Source organism: Elgaria multicarinata, chromosome 2 (genome assembly GCF_023053635.1).
Source record: "Elgaria multicarinata webbii isolate HBS135686 ecotype San Diego chromosome 2, rElgMul1.1.pri, whole genome shotgun sequence".
Classification (NCBI taxonomy): Eukaryota; Metazoa; Chordata; class Lepidosauria; order Squamata; family Anguidae; genus Elgaria; species Elgaria multicarinata.
Window position 1 is genome coordinate 13,325,367 of NC_086172.1, and position 26,480 is coordinate 13,351,846.

Sequence of the window (26,480 nt, forward strand, 5' to 3'; positions counted from 1 at the left end):
GTTGAGTGGCACTGAGCCATTATGTTAGCTACGTTGGAGAATAAACATTTTTTTCATGCTGAAGTCTTTACTTCTGCCACTTATTTAGAAGCTTTACACTCTCAGACCCTTCCTTAGAAGAACATTTACATCAGTGAAATTCATTCTATAATGATATTCTAAAGTGGTCTGTAGTCCTAACACTAAAGCTCAATTCAGATATTGCAACAAGCCATAGTTCAGGAAACATAACTATGGATTGGTGCAATGTCTGATTGACAAGCCAGAATGGGAATCCATGGACTGAAATGGATTTGCAAGCCATGACCAAAGACAGAGCCTTTTTAGTTACCGTATCTTGTTTATACAGATCCCTTCCCAGAGAGTTTTGCTTGGAAACGTTTCATTTTTGGCACTAAGTAAAACTATTTTTAATTATTTGCCAAGGCCTTTTGCTGTAGGTTGAATTTTAAAAAACCTTCTAACCTTAGTTTTAATTCTGCTTTGACACTTTGATTAACTGTTCTGCTTTTAATGTTTTATTTATTATTACTGGTTTATATTGGTTTTATTCAAGCTGCTTGGAGAACCTTAACAGCTGAAGAGTAGGGCAAACATTTATGAAATCAATCAATCAATCAAACAAACAAACATATTGACAAACAGAAGTTACAGTTATCACTCTGCCTCTAGAGGCTACTGTAGTGCTGAATACACAGGAAGAAAGCAGACAAGAAATTCTAAACCTCCCACATTTGGAAGGCAAAGGCAAAATTTGGGTTCAAAATTACGGTTAGTGCAAATCATGGTTTATTAAGATTTCTATATGTGATATGCATACAGAATCTCCTTCTCTTGTAAGCACTGGTTTTAGTTGGATGTTGTGAATGCTCCAACTTACAGAGAAGAATCTCACCTTTGACAGAACTGAAGCTGGTTTCTGAAAATTCTTCATTCAGATCAATCAATGTCCCCTCAGACTTGCACCGTGGGAGGCCAGTGGCATTAGCAGCACGAATCCTCTGGGCTGCCATTTTGAGATCTGCGCCCGTCCCTGAAAATCTAGTGTGCCATCTTCTCTAGAAGAGTTGTTACAAATGTTGTGCCATTTATCTTCAGGAGTTCTAGCTACCAATGTGATTACAGTGTCATTCAATTCTTTATACCGTGAGGAAAATCTAAAAAGAAAATGAGATAGTTAAAATATGGTTTCTCTTAGAAGTATTGTGTGATTAAATTATTTAAAAAAACACCTTTCCAATTAAAAGCATTTTACTTTGAACAAACGAATCTAGGTGTGTTATTTTACTACCACAAATAATCTTGACAACTTTTGAGCAATGGCAAGACTCAGATGACCTACTTGTAACTACATTCATGTGGCCATCAGGCAAGAGCTCTCTTCCTAGTGAAAGCTAACGTCTGCAAGAGATGCTAGAAAGCAACTTTTCGACAGAATTGCACAACAGAGTTAAGATAAAACAACCCAAAAGCTTGTTTCATTCATCAAAAAGCTTCCATAATGTCAATTCATCAAAAAGTTATAGAAGGGTTAAGTGGGCAGATTGCCATGCAATAAATGTTCTCATGTCACTATCTGGACTTTGGCCAAGAAGACCCGGACTCAAATACTTCTTAGAAATGTGTATCATTCAGTGACCCTTGACCAGTCTGTCAGTAGCTCAGCCTAACACATCTCAAAGGATTGTTATCAGGATGTCTGATACCCTGAGCTCCTTGGAAGAAGTGTAGGATATAAATGTGATAATAAATAACATCACCAAGTTGATCACGTGAGCCCATCCAAAAATAAGATCTGAGTGTTAAAATGAAAATCAGGGAGTTAAAAGCCTGATGGAACAGAATAGTCTTCACTGTTTTAAAACAGAGCAATGAGGCAGACAACCTCATCTCCATCAGGAGAGAATTCCACAATTAGGGTATTGCTACTGAAAAGGCCTCATCCTATGTACCACCAACCTAACTTCTCTGCTGGGACATATAACAGACCTCCAATGATTAACATAAACTATGGGCAGGTTCATATGGGAAGATGTTTCCAACTCCAAGTACCAACAGCTATATCTTCTAACAAAAATATGCAACATGGCCCTAAGTCAGCCTCTGTTCTAGAGGCCTGGAATATGGCCAATGTAATACCAATTAATAGAAAGGGATCCGGGGGGGGGGGGATCTGGGAAATTACAGGCCGGTTAGCTTAACATCTTTTCCAGGTAAATTGATTGAAAGTATTATTAAAGACAAAATTAGTAAGTATATAGAAGAATATGCCCTACTGAAAAAGAATCAACATGGCTTCCGCAAAGGCAAGTCCTGACTCACTAATCTTCTAGAATTCATTGAACATGTCAATAGACATGTAGACAGGGGTTATCCAGTGGACATTGTTTACTTGGACTTCCAAAAGGCTTTTGATGAAGTCCCTCACCAAAGACTCCTGAGAAAACATAGCAGTCATGGAATAAGGGGAGAGGTCCCCTTATGGATCAGTAACTGGTTAAAGAACTGAAAGTAGAAAATAGGAATAAATGGTAAATTCTCCCAATGAAGTAAATAGTGGAATCCACAGGGATCTGTATTGGGACCAATTCTTTTCAACTTGTTCATAAATGATCTGGAATTAGGAGTGAGCAGTGATGTGGCCAAGTTTGCTGATGACCCCAAATTATTTCAGGAGCTCTAAAGGGATCTTTCCAAGCTGGAAGAGTGGGCATCCAACTGGTGTATATAGGCTTACTGCCTTGGATAATGAAGATGGCACATAGCCATTGTGACTACTAGCTATTGATAGCCATGTGTAACTTTGTATACTTCTATCATGGCCCCTTACCCTTCTCTTTTCCAAGCTAAACAATCCCGTTGTAACACTCAGAGGGGAGATGCTCCAGCCCTATGATAATTTTAGTTCCCCTTTACTGCACTTTGCCAACCCTACAAAATCCTTTTCAGGTGTGGTGACAAGAACTGTACACATTATTCCAAGTGTGGGCGTACCATACGTTTGTATAAAGGCAGTATGAGACATGCAGTTTTATTCTCAATTCCTTTTTCTAATAATGCCTAACATGGAGTTTGCCTTCTTTACTGAGGCTGCACACTGGGTGGACATTTTCAGTGATCTATCCACCCCAACCCCAAGATCTCTTTCTTGTTTGGTCACTGACAGCTCAGATCCCATAAGGTTATACTTGAAGTTGGGTTTTTTTTTGCACCAACATGCATCACCTTACACCTGCTTACATTGAATTGCATCTGCCATTTGGATGCCCACTCTCCCAGCTTGGAGATATCCCTTTGGAGATCTTCACAATCCTTTTTTCTTTTAACAACTTTAATAATTTGATGCCATCGGCAAACATGGCCACTTCATTGCTTACTCCGAATTCCAGATAATTTATGAATAAGTTGAAAAGCACTTGTCCCAATATTGATCCATGTGGGACCCCACTATTTACTTCCCTCCCTTGGGAGAATTTACCATTTATTCTTACTCTCCACTTTCTGTTCTTTCTGTTCTGTTGCTGATCCATAAAAGGACATCTCTTATTCCATGACTGCTAAGTTTGCTCATAGACTCAGGCCTTAGCTAGACCTAAGGTTTATCCCAGGATTGTCCCAGGGTCATCCCTGTTCATGTAAATGACACACAGGGGATCCAGGGATTAGGCAGGGACCACCCCAGGATGATCAGGTTTGGTACCTGAGTTGGAGCAGATGGCCTCTGAATTGGTGCAAGTCAAATTGGGCCATCTTAAAAAGCATTGCATCTATGTCTGAGTCAAATATTGTGGTCAGTATACACCTTTACTTCCCACCTGTTTGAATTTAATACGAACATAGGCATCATCAAATTTGTTACAAATAGTTCCCAGTCCCACACCAAGACATTAACGTTTTCCAAGTTCTAATTGGTCCCTGAGCAAATGAATTACTGATTATTTCAAAGAAAACATGCCTCATGTCTGCATATTTACAAGAGTAAAAAGGAAGCAGCAAATAAATAAATAAATAGTTTCTATTTCTAATACAGGACTAAAATTCTAAGCTTGTTTAGTAATGAAAGATATTATCACATTTCAATTTTATTTCCTTTGCTTTTTTCACGCATCTTTTAATGCGTGAAAAAAACAAGTGCCATCAATCCCTTCACTAGTTGGTATGCCAATATACTCTTGCACTGTTTCAAATACTATAATTCTTGCAGAAATAATTCAGCCCTGTGTTGATCCTGTGACCCAGACCTCGAAAAGGTGGAGAGATAGAAAGAGAAATGAATTGTGACTTTCCATTTACAGAAGGGTTTTTGATCCATTGGAGGTCTCTGCTAATGGTGGGAGAGGATTTTTTGTCAATTTCCTCTCTAGCAAATCTGCCACACTGTGGAAAATGCTGCGGTGGGGAAAGGGAGATGGCAAAAATTATCTCCCCCCTCCCCCACTGGACCACAAAGGCACTGTTGGATACCTCCCACTAATTTTTAGGCATCTGATAGCACTGAGCGGTTCCTCTTGGTTTCTGATGTGGAAAAAAACAAAAACCCAACTAAGGCCGTAGCTAGACCTAAGGTTTATCCCAGGATCATCCCCGGTCCATCCCTGCCTGAGCGCTGGATGCCCTGTATGGCACTTAGATGAACAGGTTTGACCCCAGGACAATCCTGGGATAAACCTTAGGTCTAGCTACGGCCTAATTGTCATTAGGATCATATCTTGTTCTTTTCATGCTATATACAAGAGCATTTCTGGGATTAAATATAACACGAATCTGACAACTCTACAAGCAGGTTTAGAATTTCCTCCCAGCTAACTCTCTCCAGGAAAGCAAATTACACGAATAGCCAAGTGGTTGCCACTACGCCACGCTGTCCATCTTTTCTGTCTTAAAGGAGCAGCAATTCTTTGGTGCTGCCTTGTCTGGTGTTCATAGTCTAGGTAAGTAGGGGTTTTCCCTGGGCTTCACTTCTTGCTTCAGGAAGAAGACTCGCACTGGGATGAATCTTTGCTGCCACTTTGCTCAAAAGCAAACGGACTTGCTGAGAGGAGAGTCTTGCATGATCCACCATCAGCAATATTAATCCTGCCTCCTTTCTTGCATGCTGAGATTGCACCTCCCCTCTCCCGATTCTGCTGGTGGCTTCTGAGGGCTGTGGGTTGCCCACCCCGGAAGTACCCCTATGGAGTCTTTGAAACACAGAGCTGTGACATTTAAAAACTTTACCAAGTCATATAATTAATTAGAATGCTATTTTATATTTCTTTTTGATATGTCTGAAACTGCTTCTCCTCCTTAAATAAAGCTTAGTTTAACAATTTGTGTATTCCCATGTCTTGTTCCAGGCTCTGCCTGGCCAAGCCATAAAGTTTAGCCAGACACAGAGAATGCATTAGGGTGATGCTACTTAGCTCAATCTCTCTTTTTCTGCTAATGACAAAGAGGCTGTGGAAGTCCTCAACTGTTGTTTGGATGCAGTGTGGGATTGGATGTGGGCTAAAAACCAGAAGCTCAATCTAAACAAGATTCTATTGGCCAGCAGACAAGCCAATCAGGGATTGGGGGTACAGCCTCTTCTGATTGGGGTTTCACCCCCATTAAGGATGAGATTTGCATCTTAGGGATGCTTTTGGACCCAGCATTGCTCCTGGATGGTGAGGTAGCTGCTGAGGCCCAGCTTCATATAGTGCACCAGCTGTACTCTTTCCTGGATCACAGTGATTCATTTAGTGATTCACCTTCCATTTAGATTACTGCAATGTGGAGATGACTGTGAAGAGCGTTTGGACACTACAGTTAATTCAAAATGCAACAGCAGCAAGACTGCTTTCTGGTATGTGCTTAATAGACTTTATAATATTGGCCTCATTTGACTGCACTGGCTGTCCAATTGTTTCTGGGCCAAATTCAAGTTGCTGGTTCTTACCTACAGAGTACAATGGGGCCACAATGTCTGAAAGACTGGCTTCTGTGGAATGAACCTGCCTGTAATTTAGAATCTTCTTCTTCCTCTTCCTCTTCTTCCTCCTCCTCCTCCTCCTTTTCCTCTCCCCCCTGCTAAATGCCCCATCACAAAAAGTTGGTGGGATTATGGGACATGGTGTTTTCTGTGGCAACATCCTGATTATGGAACTCCCTCCCTAAGGAAGTCAGACTGGTCTCATCTTTGCCCACACTTCAGCAGACCAGAAAGACTATTTTATTCAGGCAGCTTTAGGTTTTAAACAGCTTTACTCTGCTCTCTGGGTGTTTTTAAAGATGGCTTGCTCTGTTTTTAATTTGATTGTTTTGATAGGGAATTCCTTTGTATTTTACTTCAGATGGGGCTTTGGGTTGAAGGGTAATTCATAAATATTTTAGTAAACAATAATGCATATTTTAATAAATAATAATGCCTGATACAATTCGGAGGGAAGAAATTACCATCAGAAAAGCCACTGAGTAAAACCACTTGTGCACAGACATATATCACGTTAACTCCTGTGGGCAAGTCCCTGGAACACCTGACTAAGAGAATGCCTGAAGAAGTGGCAGAAGCAGCAATACTGGACTCAGGGTGAAAATACAGTTGGTTGCTTGCAAGAACCACTAGAGTGGTTCTGTGTGTCAGCATGTGGAATAACCAGGGAAGCTTCAAGATATGACAAGAAGTGCAGGGAACCCTTATCTCTGCATGATAGTCAACATAGATGTGCATATCCCAAAATGTGCAAAACAAAGCCAGCTCCAATTACCTCATGATTTATTATAGACTCAATGCAATTATATTTTCAAACCATGGTCAAGGAAGCTTCCTGCATTGCCTGAATTGACAACACAAGGCTTGTAACTGGCTGTTAAACCAGAAACAGACCCCATGCTTTGGAGTTTATTTATTTATTTTATTTATTACATTTCTATACCGCCCAATAGCCGGAGCTCTCTGGGTTTACAAGCTATAGATTATGCAAACAGGGCTTTTATTGTGATGTCTTAATTGATAAACTGGCATGCTGAGCAGATGGGGGCGGAGGAAGTATATATACAGCAATAAACCATGGGTTGTTGTACATCTGGAAGTTCCAACCATGACTTGGGTTCTGAACGACCATGGTTTGGCATGACATTTGAATTGAGCTTTAGTGTTGATACTTATTCATTAGAAATAGTATTGTTCAGTTACACTATTGATTTTACCATTAACTCAGGCAGTAGTCTTATTTAGAGTATTTGTTTTGTCTCAGATGTGATCTCTCTCTCTCTCTCTCTCTCTCTCTCTCTCACACACACACACACACACACTACTTCCCCCCCTTTTTAACATTCCTGAAAGCAATGACTGAACACCACCAGGGACACTGCCTTGACTTATTAATTTCTTGGTAGTTGTTAATAATTGAAGTTGATCATAACTTCTGTTTAGGGAAGAGAGCTATGCTTTGAAAACTAAAATGTCCCCTCTCCCTTCAATTTATATTTGAGGCATGAGGGATACATAACACTTCAGTGAGTCACATCTCAGATATGTAAAAAGGGAAGAGAGGCAGAAGCTTTAGGCCAAAGAAGGAAAAGATACCACAGTTGTCACAGAAAAGAACTGCAGAACATGGGCAAGATTTCAGAGCTAAAGAATATTTATTTATTTATTTATTTATTTATTACATTTTTATACCGCCCAATAGCCGAAGCTCTCTGGGCGGTTCACAAAAATTAAAACCACAGTAAAACACCCAACAGTTTTAGTTCGAAGACTGTTTCTTGGATTTCATTTCTAACATGAAATATGCTAGGACTCTCCGATTTCTAACCACCAGGATGGATTTGATTTAAATCAATTTGATTTAAATCACGATTTAAATCGCTACACAGAAAAACTTGATTTAATCATGTGATTTCCCCCACCCCTCAAAAGTGCACTCTTCCTCGCTATATTTTACACAACTCAGAGTTACCAAAGACTCATTCTTGCTGGTATAATCTTAATATTTACAACCAAATGAAGGTTTCATTCTTAGAATAGCAACTTTTCAGATTAGTTTTACAGTTATATAAAAAAAACTGATTTGGTTATACTATTAGAAACACATCATAGATAGATAATTATGAAATTATTGCGAGGTGATCTATCTCCAGTTTAATAGACTAATCATTCATATTTGGTCAACTTTTCTGCTGTACTTCATAGGAAGGAGAAAAGTAATCTTACAGAAACCTCTGGAGGAGCATGACATTGGGAATGGATTAATGGGATTCATTTACCAAAAAATTTAAACAGCCTCGTGCTACATAATTAAAAATAATCCTTATTTCATGATGAATAACCTTTGGACTATAATGTATCTTTAATAGAAAACTATCTTTAGATAGATTTTTCCTCAAAAAGCATTTTATTAAAAAATCCAATTTAAATAAAAAAAATCTGATTTAAATATATATATTTTTATTTTTTAGATTTTTTTATAAAAAAAATCATTGATTTTTATCCACCCTGGACAGCGCTGTGGCAATTCCTAATTGGTTAGCCACAGATGTCAATATCAATTTGCAAAACTACCCCACCCGATCACCCCATGTTCCTTATTGGGAGGTTTTCAATTAGACATACCACACACACACACACACACACACAATGGTTGAATAATTTCAGAGACATTAGAAGCTCTGATTGGACACCTCTCTGCTCTGAAATTATTCTATGGGTTTAGAAGCAGCCAATCTCCGCTCTGGAAGATCGAATGCTCCACGGGTGTTCACGGTTATCAGATCTTTCTGGTGTGGAGCACACACCCCTAGTGTGTTTATGTTCCACCAATTCACACATTTTGAAGAGATTCTCAGTACTGCAGTAGCAGCAGAAAAATAGGAGGAGGAGTAGGAGTGTGCATTTGGGTAGTTGCTCCCCATTTGATAATTATGCCTAGCAGGGAGCCAGCATCTGTCCTGCCACACGGTTAGGCAGTTTTGCTACATTGAACTGTCGAAGTCTCATACCTACAGAGAAATCTTAGCCAAACTCAGACAAATGAAATAAGGACTACACAGCCGTCTCTGATGGATCTGGAGTAAGAATGGATTAGGGCTTTGTAAGAAGGTATTTACTAATTTCACTGTAATATGCTAAATTGTAGCCAGCGTATGGATGGAACTACACATTGTGAGTAATTTTCTACTTCTTTCTTTTTTAATGCACTGCAGCTGTGGAGGCTGCAATTTGAAGTGGAAGATGGGCACATGAAGACACAAGCTGCTTAGCCCTCTCTCCTTACACAGTTTTTCTGCTGAAAATGTCTTCTTTTGCTCCTGCTTAGGAAAACACGTCAGTACCTGTAACCTTTTCCTGCATGTATGTGGTCAACTTTTAATAGAAAAATGGAGGGAAAAGGGTTAAGAAGCCTTTATCCCCATAATGATCTATTGCTTCAAAATGCATATTCAACAACTACATTGTGAGATATATATATAATGCACAGTATGTACATTCCATGTTTATAACTTGTGAAACACCCAGCAGGTCATTTCACATGGTCAAAAAAGACACTGTGGCTTGTTTAAATCAGTGGGGCATGCTGGGGGCCATTAGGATAATTAGCCGCCTGGGTCATGTCATCAAAATCCAGGCAGCACGACTTCTGGGAGGAGGAAACAGGCCTCAAATAACCCATGAGCTCTTGTTGGGTTATTTAAGGATTGTTTCCCCCTCTAACAAGCAGCCACCCGAGTTTGAACATGATTAGCTGCGCCAGGGTAATTAGGGTAATGGTGCCTGGCAGGCACCACAGATTTAAACAAACCACAGTGGCTTAAATAAGCCACAGAATTTAACTGAGAAGTGGTACCTGAAATAATATTAGCAAATGCTTAGTGATGGTGAATTACGACTTAATTACGAATTAAGGACCAATTACGAATTGGTCCTTAAAATAGGACCAAGGAGAATGGATTGCAATTACAGCATGGCAGAGGTTGAACATAATATACTATGACCCTTTTCAGATGACACGCTAAGCCATGGTGGTTAAGCACTTTGAGCTAAACATTATGGCTTAACATGTCATGTGAATCATTCCTAAACATGGTCACTACATAACCATGGTTTAAACAAGTTCACTAACCAATTGCTGCAAAAGAGTTAGCAGCCTAACCATGGCTTAGCGTGTTGTCTGAACAAGCCCTTTGAGAGGATAATTAGCTTCAGGGACAAGGAAAATGAAGTCTACTGTCTGGATTTCAGCATGGGAAATTGGTACTTGATTTGTACAAAAATTGTATGACAAGGTCAAGAAATTTCTTATAGCTATAGAGAAGCCCATCCCTTGATTAGTGCACAGTGGCAACTTCAGATCTGGGAGGGCCATTGGGCAAAACACCCTGAATGGATCTCTGGCAGTCCTACTCCTTGATGCTGTTGAAATTGCCACTGCCCACTTGCCATAAAGGCCAGCAAGGAAGGAGCAGCATCCGGTGGCAATCCACAAATTTCAGGGACGTGCACCATACCCAAGCCACATGCAAGTTGCTTCCTGTTTCCATTAAAAACTCTGAAATACTGCATTCAAGAGTTGTTCCCAGGATATCTGAACAGGATCACTTGGGGTTGTTCATGGGTTAAACAACCTCAAGTTAACTTATGGCTTGTTAACGGAAAAAGGAAGCAGTTCGCATGTATCTAGGCATGGCACATGTCCATGCAATTCGTGGGTTAATTAACCCCTAATTTGCTGCTGGGCATCACTATAATGTCTGTTTGCCTGCCCTCTACCTCTAGGCAGCAGTGAGAAATGCGAGCCAGCAGAGCCAATTCTCACAGTTGTCCAGAGGAGTTAGTGCCAGGCTCACTGAATGGGGCCATGATAATTCCTCCCCTTCAGCAAGCCCCAGTGGAGTCTCAAAATTCCTTTCAAGATATTGAACCTTGAGTCTGAGGACTCTTAGACATGCAAAACCACTTGGGGATACTCACCTCTATAGTGCCCAACAATCCACAGGACTTCCTTTGAGAAAAAAACTGTCAGGTTTTATGAACATGTTTCCTAACAAGTAAATAATAATAATAATAATAATAATAATAATAATAATAATAATTTATTTGTTACCCGCCTCTCCCTCTGGATCGAGGTGGGGTACAACACAAATAAAAACACCATAAAATACATACAACTAATTCAAACGTTTAAAACACTTCCTATATAAAAAAAATACAAATTTTATTCATGGCTACCCTAAATGGGTTTTAGCTGAACACATATTATCACACATTATTACATAAAAAAATAAAATTAGCCAACTCTGTACAGCAATTACTCCCATCAGCACACATCTTCTACAGTAAACATATCCTAATTTCTCGTTGTACTCTGTATATCTATGGTATATCTATTGTTTACAATCATCCACCTGAACGTGTTCCTTCCTAATTTTTGCAGCTCTTACTGCAAAATAGGCCAAATTCAGGTATAGATATAGCAGGAGGAAAAGACCTGGGGTGTTCTGGCTAATCATAAAGAGAGTTTGAAGTATTAATAGGATATTATCTGAATTGTTACATGCTGTGTGAAGTACCTTACAAACCTTGGAGATTACTACTACTTGATCATTCTGTCCAATTTACAACCTTTTCTTTACAAGAAAATAGCTTGTACTTTCCTTGCAAATAAGGTAAAGGGATTTGTTTCATTTTTATCTATCATTGTCATTGCAGAGTAGCCATTTCCCCGATACACATGCTATTTATTTCCCAGTTCTCTGACCAACAAGAAATCATGGTTTGTAGCACCAGTGTGCAGCAGAATGTATCTTGATTTGATTTTATAATTTATCAATATACAGAGCAAGAAGGAATCATAATGGTGCAAGAGGAAAACCATGCAGTGCTAATCTAAAGTACCATCAGTCCACCACTACTCCCAGTTCAAAACACATTACTGAATTCACACATCATGATAAGCCAGGGTTCCAGCAACTTATTGTTTATGAGAAGTGTGCTTAATAACACTGCCAGAGGGAGCAGCTAAACAAACCATGGACCTTCCATCTGTGGTATGTTTAACATTACGTGCAAACTGAGAACTCTGGTTCGTTTCTCCCTTAACAAACCAGTCATAAGCCAAAAACGAACTGTGGTTTATCACTCTAGCTTTTCAGAGGAGAGACAAGCCAGAGTTCCTCGTTCACACATAACACTAAGCAAGCCATGGACAGAAGATTTGTCAATTCACTCTTGTAATGTTGGATTCAACCCTTTGGGCAGTACCCAATGCTATCCTTGCACCTCCATTGTTTGCGTTGCACAGCGGGACTCCCTACTGGTACAAACGGAAGCTAGCACTTCCAAAAGCAACTCCAGAAATAAGCCAAAACGGTCATTTCCAGTGGATGTCCCTTCTGTCAGCCCTGCCAACCTGTTCATTCTGGAATATCTGAAGTGCTAGCTTCCCATTGTGCTGGTGGGCAGTACTGGATAATGCCCTTAGTCTTTAAGTTGCCATGAGACATTTTGTTGTTGGCGTTTTGAGTATCTACTACTACTGTTGTTATTATGTACATTTTATACTGTCCAATGACAAAGGTCTCTGCACAATTTACAAAAGATTAAAATCTCAAAGAATATGGTATAAAACATAATATAAAAACATTTACATATAAAAGAACTTAAAGCACTCAATAATACCTTCACAGGACTAGTTAAAAACTAACATGGCTACCCTCTGGAAATGGTTACATATCCCAAATCTTCAAGCATCCTTTGACTGCTCCTGAATACTTAAATCTCTTACACAGTTTTTTTTTTAATGCTTATGAATTTTCATTTTTTGTGTTTGAGAAGATTACATTTCTAGCATGACCCTTCATCAAGATCAGCAGCAAAAATGTTCAAGACAGGGCTAAACCCATGCACACAACCTCCTGGTTTTACGCCAACCTGTGAATGGCTTCATAATACAGCATGAGTTAAGCACCTGCACTGCTCTAATTTTATTTATTATAAGGAACATGCTTCGATACCTGCTCTTCCTCTGACATTTCAGTTTGTAACAATTTAACCAAATCAAACTGGTTTGTTTCTAGGCAATGAGAAAATCTTACGAAATCCTGCTTGTTCATATTACTTCCTGGTGGAACAGGCATTAGAAATATGCTATCAAGGCTATGGAAAGGATTTAGTAGTAGAGAGATGTTGAGCATTCATTCCAATTCTACGGCGAGAATGCCTGCTTTTTCTTTTCTGTTCTGATGTGGTTCAGTTTCAAAGGAAGGGTTAATGTAGCCACGGTTTTGAGCCCTTCCTTGAGTTGTATTGATAGAATTCTAAAATAAGCAGCATTCCTTTGTCTTGTGATGATACTCTTGTGATATTGTGTCAACAGTGCCCAAAAGTACATTCTTTACCTCTGACACTTGTTAAAAAGTTCAACTTCTTTGGACACCTATCTGATTTAAATGTTGTTTTAAATAAATCTGCTCCTTAAACTGATAAGCAGGAACAACACGATAAGAAATGTGATTATGTGACACTTCGAGTTAAACATCTGTTCAGAAAAGGGAGTTTCTCTTCTGTTCCCCCCTGTAGCCCCCCAACAATCCCACCAGATTTCTTCCAGAGAGCCCCCAAGCCCCTGAAACAGATTTGAGGTGTGTGTTTCAGGGTGTGTGGGGAAAAGAAATTGACCCACTAGCATTGTCTGTTTTGTTGGGAGGAGAACACTATCGGATACAGTTGTTTTAGTACATTTTGTGTCTCAAAGTTTAAGAGGAAACTAGGACAAGTACCTTTCAGTAACAGCTTAACTTCAGAATGCAGCACTGTTGCCAGGGGCCTAGACTAAATGAATCTCATACACTGTCCAGCTCTACAGTTCAATATGTGGATTCAAACAGAGTAAGTTGGAATCCAATCAGTTTTCCTTTGCCAATTCTGTAAAGAGAAGAGTACAATTTTTGGTGATTTCCCCAAATTTGCTGCTGAGGTCTCCCAACCCTCTGGAGCAGATTTGGGAGGGCATGGGGGTGTGTGTGCAAAGGAAGAAGGATTTGCTGGAAATCACACCCCATTCCTTCAGTGGAAGCCTTCCATAAGCAGAGGCAAACTAGTTGGCTTCTATCCTTAATTTCTTTCACCAAGTTAAGGAGATGGGAAAAGCCGGGTTTGGGCGCGTGTGTGCGTCACTTCTAAGCTCTATATTTTGATTGCCTAAAAATCCTTTTATATTTTAATTTGCACCAGATGAGAGTAATCACAATATGAAGGCTATTTTTTATTTTATTTTAACTAGTTTTTGCTTTATAACACAGATAATCTAGTTCTACATCTAGAAGTGGCAAATTTTAATGCATTTTAATGCTCAACACCCTGAAATATGTTTTCAGGAAATAAATCCCAGGCTTTGTATGAGAGCTTGACCTAATCCTCACTGATATAGTAATAAATCTGTGTCTGAGCTATACTACATTAGATTGCAGGTGGTTGGGGATGATCACATGATTGAATATTGCTCCATATTAAAGCACACACTCACGCACACATGAAAAAGAACTCTACAAAGAAAATATGCACATCAAAGAACAAACTAAGCTAGAAACGTAACCCCTCACTTGCTAGTTTACTATATGGAGAGACTTTCTAATTTTTGTATGGAAGGACAAGAGGCTATATAGTACATTGCTTAGATGAGGACAATGGAGAAGGAATCCCCAACACAATAATGGCTGATTGCTACATTACAGTAAAACTGACTGACTTTACATACATGTCCATGTCTATTTCACATCTTTTCCAAAGCACTCACACTAGCTCTTACAGATCTTATCTGACCACATTCACACTAACTCTATAGAGTTCTCTTTGAATTCATTTTTTCCAGGCAATAGTTAATATCTTGCTGGTTAAAGGAAAACCATTTGTTAAGGCAAAGCTTTTGTGTGGAAATTAAATTTAAAAGTAGTGGCTTGTTTGTATCCAAAGTTCCCAGTTTCTCTGGGCATGGTCATCTGAACTTCCGTGTTCATGAAACTTCCAAGAGAGCCAAAACATTCTTCCTTAACTTTACTACTGTTACGAATATCTGTTCCTGAGACAGCTTACAAATTTTAAAGCCTTTAATATTGAAACCAGAAGATTCTATGAGAGGAAAGGTGTTCTCATTCAAGACTTAATCAGATTGTCACCTTAAGAGACACTATTCTTGTTTAAGTCAATTAATAAATAAAATGTAAAAGCAAAAACCGAAGAACCAAAATAGTTGCCAAAATCTAAGTACCAAAATAATATCAGAGTAAGCTTGCATGGACTGCTATTTATTATTTGCATTCACTGAGGATTTATGCCACTTTCCACCAAAAATGGTACTGCAACTTATGCTGCCACAAAGCTAGATGAACACAGCCTCAACCCATTCAGAGTAACAGCACTGCCATGTCTTTTTGCAGACAGAATGACCAAGAATGGCATCAGAATATCATAACCAACACTACTGGGAGAGTTGTGAATTTGATTGCCACAGCTCAGGAGCAGAGCTCAAGGTTCCAAATTTTCCATCCCATGTGAGAAGAATCTCAGGTAGACCAGGAAAGACTTTTGCCTGCGACCGAAGAGAGTTACTATCAGTCTGAGGAGGCAATACTTGTTTATTCAACGGACCAAGGATCTGACCACAAGGTAGTTTCCTAATAGCATCCTCTAATTTAACACTGAACGCTCCATATATTTCTGGAAAGTAAAAAGCTACCCGCTTCTTCCCCCAAAATGGCCAATTTATAGGGCCAGGTTCTCACAATTGATAATGATAACTAACAAATGGTCACTGACCTAGTTTGCAAACCACATTTGGGCTCACCATGTGCTATTTAAACCACAATGAGTCACAGTGCCATGGGCACCATTTTGGATATGCATCCCCCCTCTAAGGGGTTACCATATCTTTCAATCCCAGCCACCAGGGGTTATGTGAGGGTTAAACAACCCTTTCATAACTGTTGGCTTGTTGGAGGAACATGCAAGAGTTGTTTAACCCTCCCATAACACCTATTGGCCAGATTTGGACATCAAGACAACTCCCAATTGGAGGCTGCATATTCAAAATGCCATGGCTCATTGGGGGTTAAACAACCCATGATGGGTCGATGACTCTTGCAAATTGCCCACTGGCTGTACTTGTACTTGATATCACAATATATATTTTATGGTTCAGTCCAAGGACACAGACATGATCTGTAATTTGATGGTAGTTGGTAAGTAGGTCTGGGGGAAGTCCCATGTTAAAAAAAACGTGCAAATTAAAGAGGATGCATTTTACTGGATCTGACTTTTTGCCGTGTGTGTGTCCGTGTCCGTGTCCTGTGTTTATTTCTCTGTGCCCCCTTTCTATACCAAGCACCCCATTCTCTTTCCTCCCTGCATGCCCTGGCTCTTTCTGACTCCTGGATCACCCCACTTTCTGTCTCTCCCCACCCTCCATTGCTCCATTCTCCTCCCCTAGGACACTCCACTTTTCTCTTCCCTCTGTCTCATCCTTCCCTGCTGATTTCTCTTTCACTGCTCCCTCCAATGTCCTTATCCAAGCGGGTAGTGGGACTCTGTGGCTGTTGTCATTTCAGAATCCCCATAATGCATTGCCCAGCTGCTCGGCTGGACCAAGGAGTTGTTCATGAGCACCAGGGCATCATGTCAAGTGGGGATGCCAGGGATACAATGTCATCTGGATGCTATTTCACTTTCTTTATTGAACGACATGATAACATTGCTTATTATGCAATTGTACCCTATTCAGCTGTCCAGCTGGTTCCATGCACAAAGTGCTATTGTGAGGTTGCTAGGAGTATTGCCTGGTAAATGAGAGCCACGTGTGATGCAAAATTGCAATGTCAAAGCAAGACACACAATAGGATTAACTGCATATTAAGTAAAAGACTGGTAAAAACAAAGACTTGTTATGCTGAAAAAGTCATTAACCAAAACAAGATATTGTTTGCGTTAAAATTATTTGGCTGAATGAAGACAATTCATTCATACTTTCTCTTAATTGCTTACGATAGGAAAACTTCACCTACACACAAAATGTGTGTGTATATAATATAATGTTTATGCTATTCAAGATATCACTGCCATTTAACATACAGACTTAAAACTGTGAAGTTAGATTCACTCTTCTCTATTTCTAGGAGAGCCTGCTTGAATGGTTTTGCTCATTTACTTTAGTAAGCTCTAAATCTAACTGTCGATTCGCCACCAGATGATCAGGTAGCTCATTAGGAGATTTGCATTTCCCATATTTGGGAGGAGAAACAAGATCCTGTGGGGGAAAAGTAACTCCACTCTCCCTTTACAGAACTGCTCAATCCAGTCAGCGTGAGAGAAGCGGCGGCGGCAGCAGCAGCACCACAAGGACCAGCAGGGCATAATCCTAGCGCTTATTTTACAGCTTCAGATTCTTCAAGAGAAACCTCTGTTCAAAGGGTGGCACAGCTGCATCAAAGCTATTATGCCATTCTCGTTTCGTGGCATTCTTCTAATGAATTTTAATTCATACAACACTTGCCTGGACTCTGGAACAAAGAAGAATTAAACAGAATGCGTTGTTTCCAACCTAGTGCTTTATGAAATAACTGCTGCATGACCACTAACTGTGTGAAGCAATCATAATCATAGTACTTGTTACAGATAAAACATTACAGCAGAGGATCTGCATATGTACTAATGTTGAGAGTTGTATTCTTGACAGTCTCTCAGGATTTTTCACATACGAGAATCGCACAATCAATTAACAGACTGTATCCTTTGGGCCATTGCTGCCGAAAACCTATCCTGCCTGCTGGACTAGAGCGGCAGCCACCACTTTGCCTGCTCTTGCCTTGCGACACTGTGGCTGAAAAACCAATGGTGGTCAAGGAAGTAACCAAATGTGCCCTCTACACAACACGATAACCAATGGTGGTTCAAACAGCCAACTCTGCACAGCATTGGTTATTTGCATTGGTTATTTCAGTTATTTGTGTTGGCTAAAAAAAACTCCTCCACACAACACAATAACCCATGGTGGGTTAAATAACCAACCATCAACAATTTAAATTGCCATTGGTTATTGTGTTATCTGAACCTGGCCACTCTCTTATCCCCAGCTCCAGCTCCAATGTGCAACATGGGGACAATAATGTTAATCTATTGAGTATTAGTGATCCAGAGAATGTACATGAGGCACCTGTCAAAGAAGCTATTGTAGAAAAGAGGGCTTCCTTCAAAAAATGGAAGTCTTGCCCAAGTGAGGAAAAGAAAAGGGAGCACAAGCTGGCACAAAGGAGATGTAAGCAAACAATAAGAGATGCAAAAAAGCATTTTGAGGAGCACATCGCTAATAATATCAAGTCCAACAATAAAGAATCAACATGGCTTCCACAAAGGCAAGTTCTGTCTCACTAATCTACCAGAATTCTTTGAGAGTGTCAACAAACATGTAGACAGGGGACTTGTTTACTTGGACTTCCAAAAGGCTTTTGATAAAGTTCCCCACCAAAGACTCCTTAACAAACTTAGTAGACATGGAATAATTATGGATCAGTAAATGTTTAAAGAACAGAAAACAGAGAGTAGGAATAAATGGTCAATTCTCCCGATGGAGGGAAGTAAATAGTGGGGTCCCACAGGGATCAATATTAGGACCAATTCTTTTCAACTTATTCATAAATGAGCTGTTATTAAGAGTGAGCAGTGAAGTGGCCAAGTTTGCCGATGACACCAAATTATTTAAGGTTATTAAAACAGAAAGGGATTGTGAAGAGCTCCAAAGGGATCTCTCCAAGCTGGGAGAGTGGGCATCCAAATGGCAGATGCAGTTCAATGTAAGCAAGTGTAAGATGATGCAGGCTGGGGCAAAAAAAAAAAAAACCAACTTCAAGTATAACCTAATCGGATCTGAGCTGGCACTGACCAAACAAGAAAGAGATCTTGGGATTGTAGTGGACAGCTCGATGAAAATGTCCACCCAGTGTGCAGCCGCTGCAAAGAAGGCAAACTCCATGTTAGGCATTATAAAAAAAGGGATTGAGAATAAAACGTCCAGGATCATACCGCCCTTATACAAACCTACGATGTGACCAAACTTAGAATACTGTGTAGAGTTCTGGTTACCACACCTCAAAAAGGATATTATGGAGCTGGAAAAAGTACAGAAAAGGACAACTAAAATGATTAAGGGGCTGGAGCATCTCCCCTATGAGGGAAGGTTACATCAGCTGGGATTGTTTAGCTTCGAAAAAAGGAGGCTAAGGGGAGACATGATAGAGGTGTACAAAATTATGCACGGTATAGAGAATGTGGATAGGGAGACATTTTTCTCCCTCTTTCAAAATACTAGAACCTGGGGTCATCCCATGAAGCTGATTGGTGGGAGATCTAGGACAAATAAAAGGAAGCACTTCTTCACACAGCACATAGTTAAATTATTGAATTCACAACCACAAGATGTAGTGATGGCCACCAATTTGGATGGCTTTAAAACGGGGGTTGGATAAATTCCTGGAGGCAAAGGCTATCCATGGCTACTAGCCCTGATGGTTGTGTGCTATCTCCAGTATTTGAGGCAGTAAGCCTGTGTGCACCAGTTGCTGGGGAACATGGGTGGGAGGGTGCTGTTGCACCATGCCCTGCCTTGTTGGTCTCTGGCCGATGGCTGGTTGGCCACTATGTGAACAGAGTGTTGAACTAGATGGACCCTTGGTCTGATCCAGCATGGCACTCCTTATGTTCTTATGAAACGTGCAATATGAATGCTAAGGTGTGCTCCTGCCAAAGGTGAACATGATTACAATGTTTAGCTCTCTCATTTTAACCACTGGGGCTTAAAAGAGCTTAATTTTGCCTAGATCATGCCCCCATGTATTTATATACATGTTATTCATTGTCTCCATATGCAGTAATTTGTTGAGATCAAAGAAACGTTGGCATTTATAAATAAGATCTCTATGTGTGAAAACCTATACATCTTTAGGCAAAACAGGGTCTACAGCTCCCAGCATGCCCCAGCCAGCCATGCTGGTAGTTATAAGCCTTTTTTTCTGTCTAAGCGTGCACAGGCTTGTGCTTTCAGTCTCTCTACAGTAAGTCACAAGGCTTATTCATCACCTTCCAAAACTGACTTTAAAAAAAGATTTGTAGGATTGTGTTTTCATGCATTCCCAGAACAGAACTGCCACACAATGAAGGGCATTCTTTGCTCAAGTGCCCCCATTGGTGTAATCTTGGCAGAAGGAGAGTTGGGAGTTGGACACATCAGGTAAGGGAAAGGCAGGACAGATATCTGAATTTCCCCCCAATTTTTGGTCTTTCCCCCATATCTCAAGATCCAGGTTGCCCTATCAGCCCACCCTCTGATTTGCTAGTGCTGCTTCTGGATGCCAGGTTGGTCCACCTGGTGTGCATTACTGAGACCTCGATGGATGAGCTGGGTGGAGTGGATCTGTCTCAGCTCTATCCACCTGGGTACTCAGTGCAGCACCAGCATATATTGGAGGGCCGTTGGGGTTGGGGAGACTAGTTGCTGTCATCTATAAGTATTCCATCCCTCTCACAAGGAAACCCATCTGTTCTAGCACCAGTTTTGAGGGTTTGTACCTTGTGCTGGGCCAAAGAGACAGAACAGGTATGCTGCTGGTGTACTACCCACCCCACTGCCCAGCAGTCTCCCTGCATGAGCTGGCTGGGGTGGTCTCAGAGGTGGTGTTGGAGAACCCTAGGACTGTGGGTTTGGGGGAATTCAATATCCATGCTGAGGCTGTCCTGACAGGGCCCACTTGGGCTAGCATGACAACCATGGGGCTGTCTCAGTACATTGTTGGCCCAATATATGTGGCAGGACATACCCTACCTGATTTTTACTCTTGGTCGGATGGGGGATGATCTGGTTTTGGGGGGATTTTCAACTGCCCTATTGTCATGGACAGATAAATTTCTCTGTGTAATTTGATTTGCCAGTAGCAGATACACCCTGCAGGGGTGAAGGACCGATTAAGATGGTCCGCCCCTAGAGACTTATTGAATCCGAAGGATTTCTGAATGCTCTGGAGGGTTTTCTAGCTGATAGGGCTGGTGACTTGGTCGAGGTCTTATTTATTTATTTATTTATTTATTTATTACATTTTTATACCGCTCAATAGCCGAAGCTCTCTGGGCGGTTCACAAAAATTAAAACCACAATAAAACAACCAACAGTTTAAAAGCACAATTACAATTGAGAAGGGAAAGGCCATCGATATAATCACTCCTGAATGTTTACTCCAGTGCTGTGGAGCCCGTAACTCCCCTTGGTTTACAGAAGAGCTGTGGGCAATAAAACAGGCTGGATGATGGGTAGAGTACAGAAAGCACAAGTCTCGAAGGAAGTACGATCAACGGTCAGCAAAAACTCTTTGCGTGACTGTTATGTGGCAGTGAGAAAAGCAAAATAATCTTACTTTGCCTCTGTTATCTATTCCTCCCATGGCAGCCACATTTTCTGGTGTTGCCCAGGACAATATTTCACATCGCCAAATGTTCCCACAGCACCCAAAAGTTGCCTCACCCTGTGATAACCAGACATTGCATGTCAAATAATTAAGTGAATTAACTGAATTTTTAAAAGTGTTTAAGAGAAGCAGCTAGAGATAGCATAGTTAACGTAACACTACGTAAGAGCGGCAAAAGTCTCCAGTTGATTATCACAGCAGACAATTCTAGTTCAGAACAGCGCAAGCATTCTTTGGAAAGTACAAGTCAAATGGAGATAAAAGAGGATTAAAAAAGAAAAAAGAAAGAAATCAGTCCAAATCCAAATAACTGAAGATTGTTCTTGGGGGTAAGGTCTTGATCATATATATTGTCTGTAATCTCCACAGATCCCTTTTTCACCCAGAAGCTTGACAATTTACCCTTAAAACCAGTAAGTTTACCAAAAATAGGTTGCTTGGTTGGCAATATCGTGCAAGTTTCCTTAATTCTGTAGGATGCTGCTGTATATGAATTCCTTTTCCTTTCATCACTAAAGAATGGCATGGGGAATGGTGTTACGTAACAAAAACTAAGAATAGTTCCCAAGAGGCTTGGGACAAAACATGAAAAGAATGAACTGGCATTTTACCAAACCAGCTTTGCTTTATACTGTTAAGGAGAAAGCATGTTTAAAAAATAATCAGATTGCTTGCTCTGAGGCCATCCAGCCCATGCCACACTCATGATAGGAGGGAATACATTTCTCCTTGAATCTTGTGACAACTTTTGGCTACTATTAGGTCACCATTGCAACTTTTTGCCCTTCTTACACACTCTCAGTCATGGGGTACTTGCTAATGGGGCTAGAACTTTTTCTGTTTTTCCAACACTATTTCTAAGAAACTCAGACTGATGCTAACATGGCAACTCCCTGATGTGTAGCAAGAAGTTTGAGTTGTCTCCCAAACTATCTATCTGGGGGTAATACCAAACTTCAAATGCTGGGCTTGGTCACCCTGAATGCCTTTGCTGCAGTTGAGGGCTGGCATGGCAAAAATTCTCAGCAAATACTGTTTCCCTTTCTACTCACAGAAGAAGCAATAGCATTGCAGTAGTGGGCAACTCTACTAACTGGATTATATGGGATTAAATTACAAATCCCTGTCCATGGGATTTCACCTGAGAAATGGGTTTAGGTGTCTACCATGTATAAGTACACTCTGGCATCTTTGTCAACAGCATATTTCATAAGATGCAGGAAGCAGCCTAAGAAGGCGAAGGGCACATCAAGTTAATCTAGTACATCAATTAGTCTAAAATTCAATTGATTCTTCAATCACCTCAACAGTCTATGGCCTTAGCTAGACCGAAGGTTTATCCCGGGATCATCCCGGGGACGTCCCTGCCTGCTTCTGGGATATCCTGTGTGTCATTTACATGAACAGAGATGATCCCGGGATAAACCCTAGGGGCCTTGCTAGACGAGGCCTTAGTGCGCCTTCCAACCCGGTTTCCCTGCTGTGCATCCAGATGACGCACAGGGGAATCCGGAGGCAGGCCGCGCTGAGGCCTCCTCCAACACGCCATAAGCGAATGCGCTTATGGTGCGCCTTTTCCCCAGCTCCGGCCTCAGGCCGGAGCTGGGGAACGTCTAGGGACTTCCGCGGCTTTTTGCGGCTACTCGCTTATTCACGAGTAGCCACGAAAAGCCGCGGACCTGCCTGGCACAGCGCTCATACGAGCGCTGTGCCCATTGGCCCGGGGAGGGGGGAAGAGAGGGGAGGGCAAAAGATGGCAGGGTGGGTGGCATTGCCCGGGCAAGCGCCGCTCGCCTGCTTGCTCGGGCGGCGCGCGGCGCGATCGCACCCGCCCTGCCCCCGTGCCACCCACCCTGCCATCCTCCCCTCCCCGTAAAAATAACCCCAAAAAACCGGACCTACCAGTCCGCCGTCTTCGGGCCGCACCCGGCCCCTTTAACAAACAACAACAACAACAAAATGGCGGACGCCACAGGAACAACGTCCCTGCGCGTCGTGCGTGTGGAAGCCTGGGGGAGGCGCGCTAACATCTAGCAAGGCCCCAAGTCTAGCTAAGGCCTATGTCTTTTGTTTCACTGCAGTTCCGTGAAACCAGTGCCTGGGCACGGTAATGGACTGGATGAGGGCTAACAAACTGAGACTCAATCCAGACAAGATGGAGGTACTGTTAGCGGGTGGTTCATTTGTCCGGCGAGGTGATGTTTGCCCTGTCCTGGACGGGGTTGCACTCTCCCTAAAGGATCGGGTCCGTAGTTTGGGGGTGCTCTTCGATCCAGAACTGTCACTTGAGGCACAGGTGAACTCAGTGGCAAAGAGCACCTTTTATCAGCTTAGGCTGATATACCAACTGCACCCTTATCTGGACAGAGATAGCCTAGCTACGGTTATCCATGCTCTGATAACCTCTCGTTTGGATTACTGCAATGCGTTATACGTGGGGCTGCCTTTGAAAACGGTCCAGAAGCTTCAGCTGGTACAAAACAGGGCAGCACGTTTACTAACAGGGACTGGCTGGCGAGATCACATTACGCCAGTCCTTTCACAACTTCATTGGCTGCCAGTCCAGGTCTGGGCCCGATTCAAAGTGCTGGTATTGACATTTAAAGCCCTAAATGGTTTGGGGCCAGATTATTTGAAGGAACGCCTCCTCCCATATGTACCTACCCGGACCTTAAGATCATCTACAGGGGCCCTTCTCTGTGAGCCCCTGCCAAAGGAAGTGAGGCAGGTGGCTACTAGGAGGAGGGGTTTCTCCGCTGTGGCACCCCGGCTGTGGAATGAGCTCCCCAGAGAGGTCCGCCTGGCGTCTACACTGTACTCCTTTCGTCGCCAGCTGAAGACCTTTTTATTCACTCAGTATTTTAACACTTAATTTTAACTTAAATTTAAATTATACTGTTTTAACTCTGTATTTTAACCTTATATCAATTTTGCTGCGTGGTTTTATCCTGGTTGTGCTTTTTATATTGCATTTTGTATTTGTGTTTTTAACTTGTTGGTTGTTCTATGATGGTTTTAATTTTTGTGAACCGCCCAGAGAGCTTCGGCTATTGGGCGGTATAAAAATGTAATAAATAAATAAATAAATAAATAAAACCACCTGTAATGGTAGCATTTTTGCATAATGGCCACAATTCCATAAACGTGGAGAACCTACACTAAATGTTAGGTTTCTGGCACTTCCTGGATCATTTCATGTGGCAAGGGGACTGAGATCTGAAACACAGGTATTGTTCCTCCCCACCTCTTTTAGGTCTGCAATCCTATACCTATTTGCCTCAACAGGGCTTGCTTCTTAGTAGGCATGCATAGGATTGCCCAGTAAATAAGAAAAGATTTGATCCCGAGTAGGGGCAGAAATATTATTTAAACATATACTGAATATTAATTTCAATATTTCAGCAGTGTAGGCTTAATCTAGAAAAATAAAGTTTTATTTAAATATTAATTAACTGTTCCTGTGTTTCCATTATATGATTATTAAAGGTTGTTCTAATGAATAAGCAGGTTCCAACTCCACTACCATGGTTCTAATGTAGGTAGGTATACTGAAGTCTACACACCCCAACACAGATATAACCCCAAAAGATTTAGACACAGAAGGGGGGGGAAGACACATCTACTGTGACAGTCAGAACTATAGAGGCACAAAGCTTTTCTGCTGATGAAACCTGATAACCTTGTACACGATAATCTCCATGATACAGAGAATAAAAGATCCCACAGAAGGCTCCAGCATCTGAAAGCGAATGTGCCCATTGGCACATTCAATGGCTGGAATTCCAGGGTCAACAATACTAGGTAGACTCACACTGCATCTGCCAGGAGGGAGGGATGACTGTCTTTCTCTTTCCACTTCCTTCGAATGCAACCATTTAATTCTCTGTGTTGTTGAGGCTGCAGCCATGACTGTATCTATGTTGTAGTACAATAATTTGCAACACATCACCCACAGGCCACATGCAGCAACCCTGGTTTTAAGTGCCCCCACCCACCCACCTCTGTCACCCCTGAATCTGCCCAGACAGCAGAAAAGCAGCTGGTGGCTTTCCTGTGAGTTTTGGTGGTAAACCACAACAGTGGCCTAAAAAGGCCAAATTTAGCTGTAAAAGAAAGTGCGTGCTTTGTTTTAAAGCTATATTTGGCCTTTTTAGGCCACTGTTGTGGTTTACCACCAAAACTCACAGGAAAGCCACCAGCTGCTTTTCTGTCACCTGAGAGCATGGGAACCCACTCAAAAAGGAGTATCTGGGCAATGGGGAAAGGAGCCCATATTGCTCTCTCTGGACTCTAATCCTGCTCCCTGCCTGCCCACCCACAGTCCATCTTGAGTCACTACTAGCCTCCCGGTTAACCAGTGAATTAATTTCAAGAAACTAGTAAAAATCTAGCTGTTGTTCTGAAGCTACCTTCAAGTTGCTTTGGGATTTGGAGAATAACATAACATGACTGAGAGCTATTTATGATTGCTGATCTCATGCCTGAATTCCTTATAAGTGCTTCACATAATGATGAAGGCATTTTAAATCCTACAATTATAGGATACCTTCCATATAAAGCACTGTACAAATAGCACTAATATTGCATTATTACAAGTCTCTCCTATTTTGGAATGTTAGAAATAGAGGGGACGATATTTGTATGTTCCACATATTCGCTTTCAATTATAACATATGGTATGTTCATATAGTATGTTCATTTGACTCCACACAGGGTATTCTAAATTTAATTTTGTTTTTTCAATTTTGTCACTGGAATGCAACTGTCTGGAAGAAAAAGCAGTTGATCTGGAAACATCACTTGGACAAAACTCAGGTTCTGCTTGCAATTCCTCACTTTTGATTAAATGCAATTTGGGAAAGAATGATCAAGAAACTCAAGTTTGTAACAATGTTTACATATTATAAATGACTCAAGTTGTCATAGATCATGAAGTATAAAATGGTACTTATATTGACTGCACTGTCATGCTGAAACCTAAGCATGACCTAAATTAGTTTATGTCAGAAGGATTTGCTTTA

At 41.2% G+C, this 26,480-nt stretch overlaps 1 protein-coding gene across 1 annotated transcript in view; it reads right to left on the reverse strand.

Moving 5' to 3' along the window:
* The window catches only part of SH3BP4 (SH3 domain binding protein 4), a 50,400-nt gene that overhangs the window by 16,673 nt on the left and 7,247 nt on the right, over nt 1–26,480 (reverse strand). The window contains exon 2 of the mRNA XM_063116048.1: nt 896–1,157. Coding sequence (XP_062972118.1) covers nt 896–1,013 — 118 coding nt within the window. The 5' untranslated portion in view covers nt 1,014–1,157. The remainder of the gene's footprint in view (nt 1–895; nt 1,158–26,480) is intronic.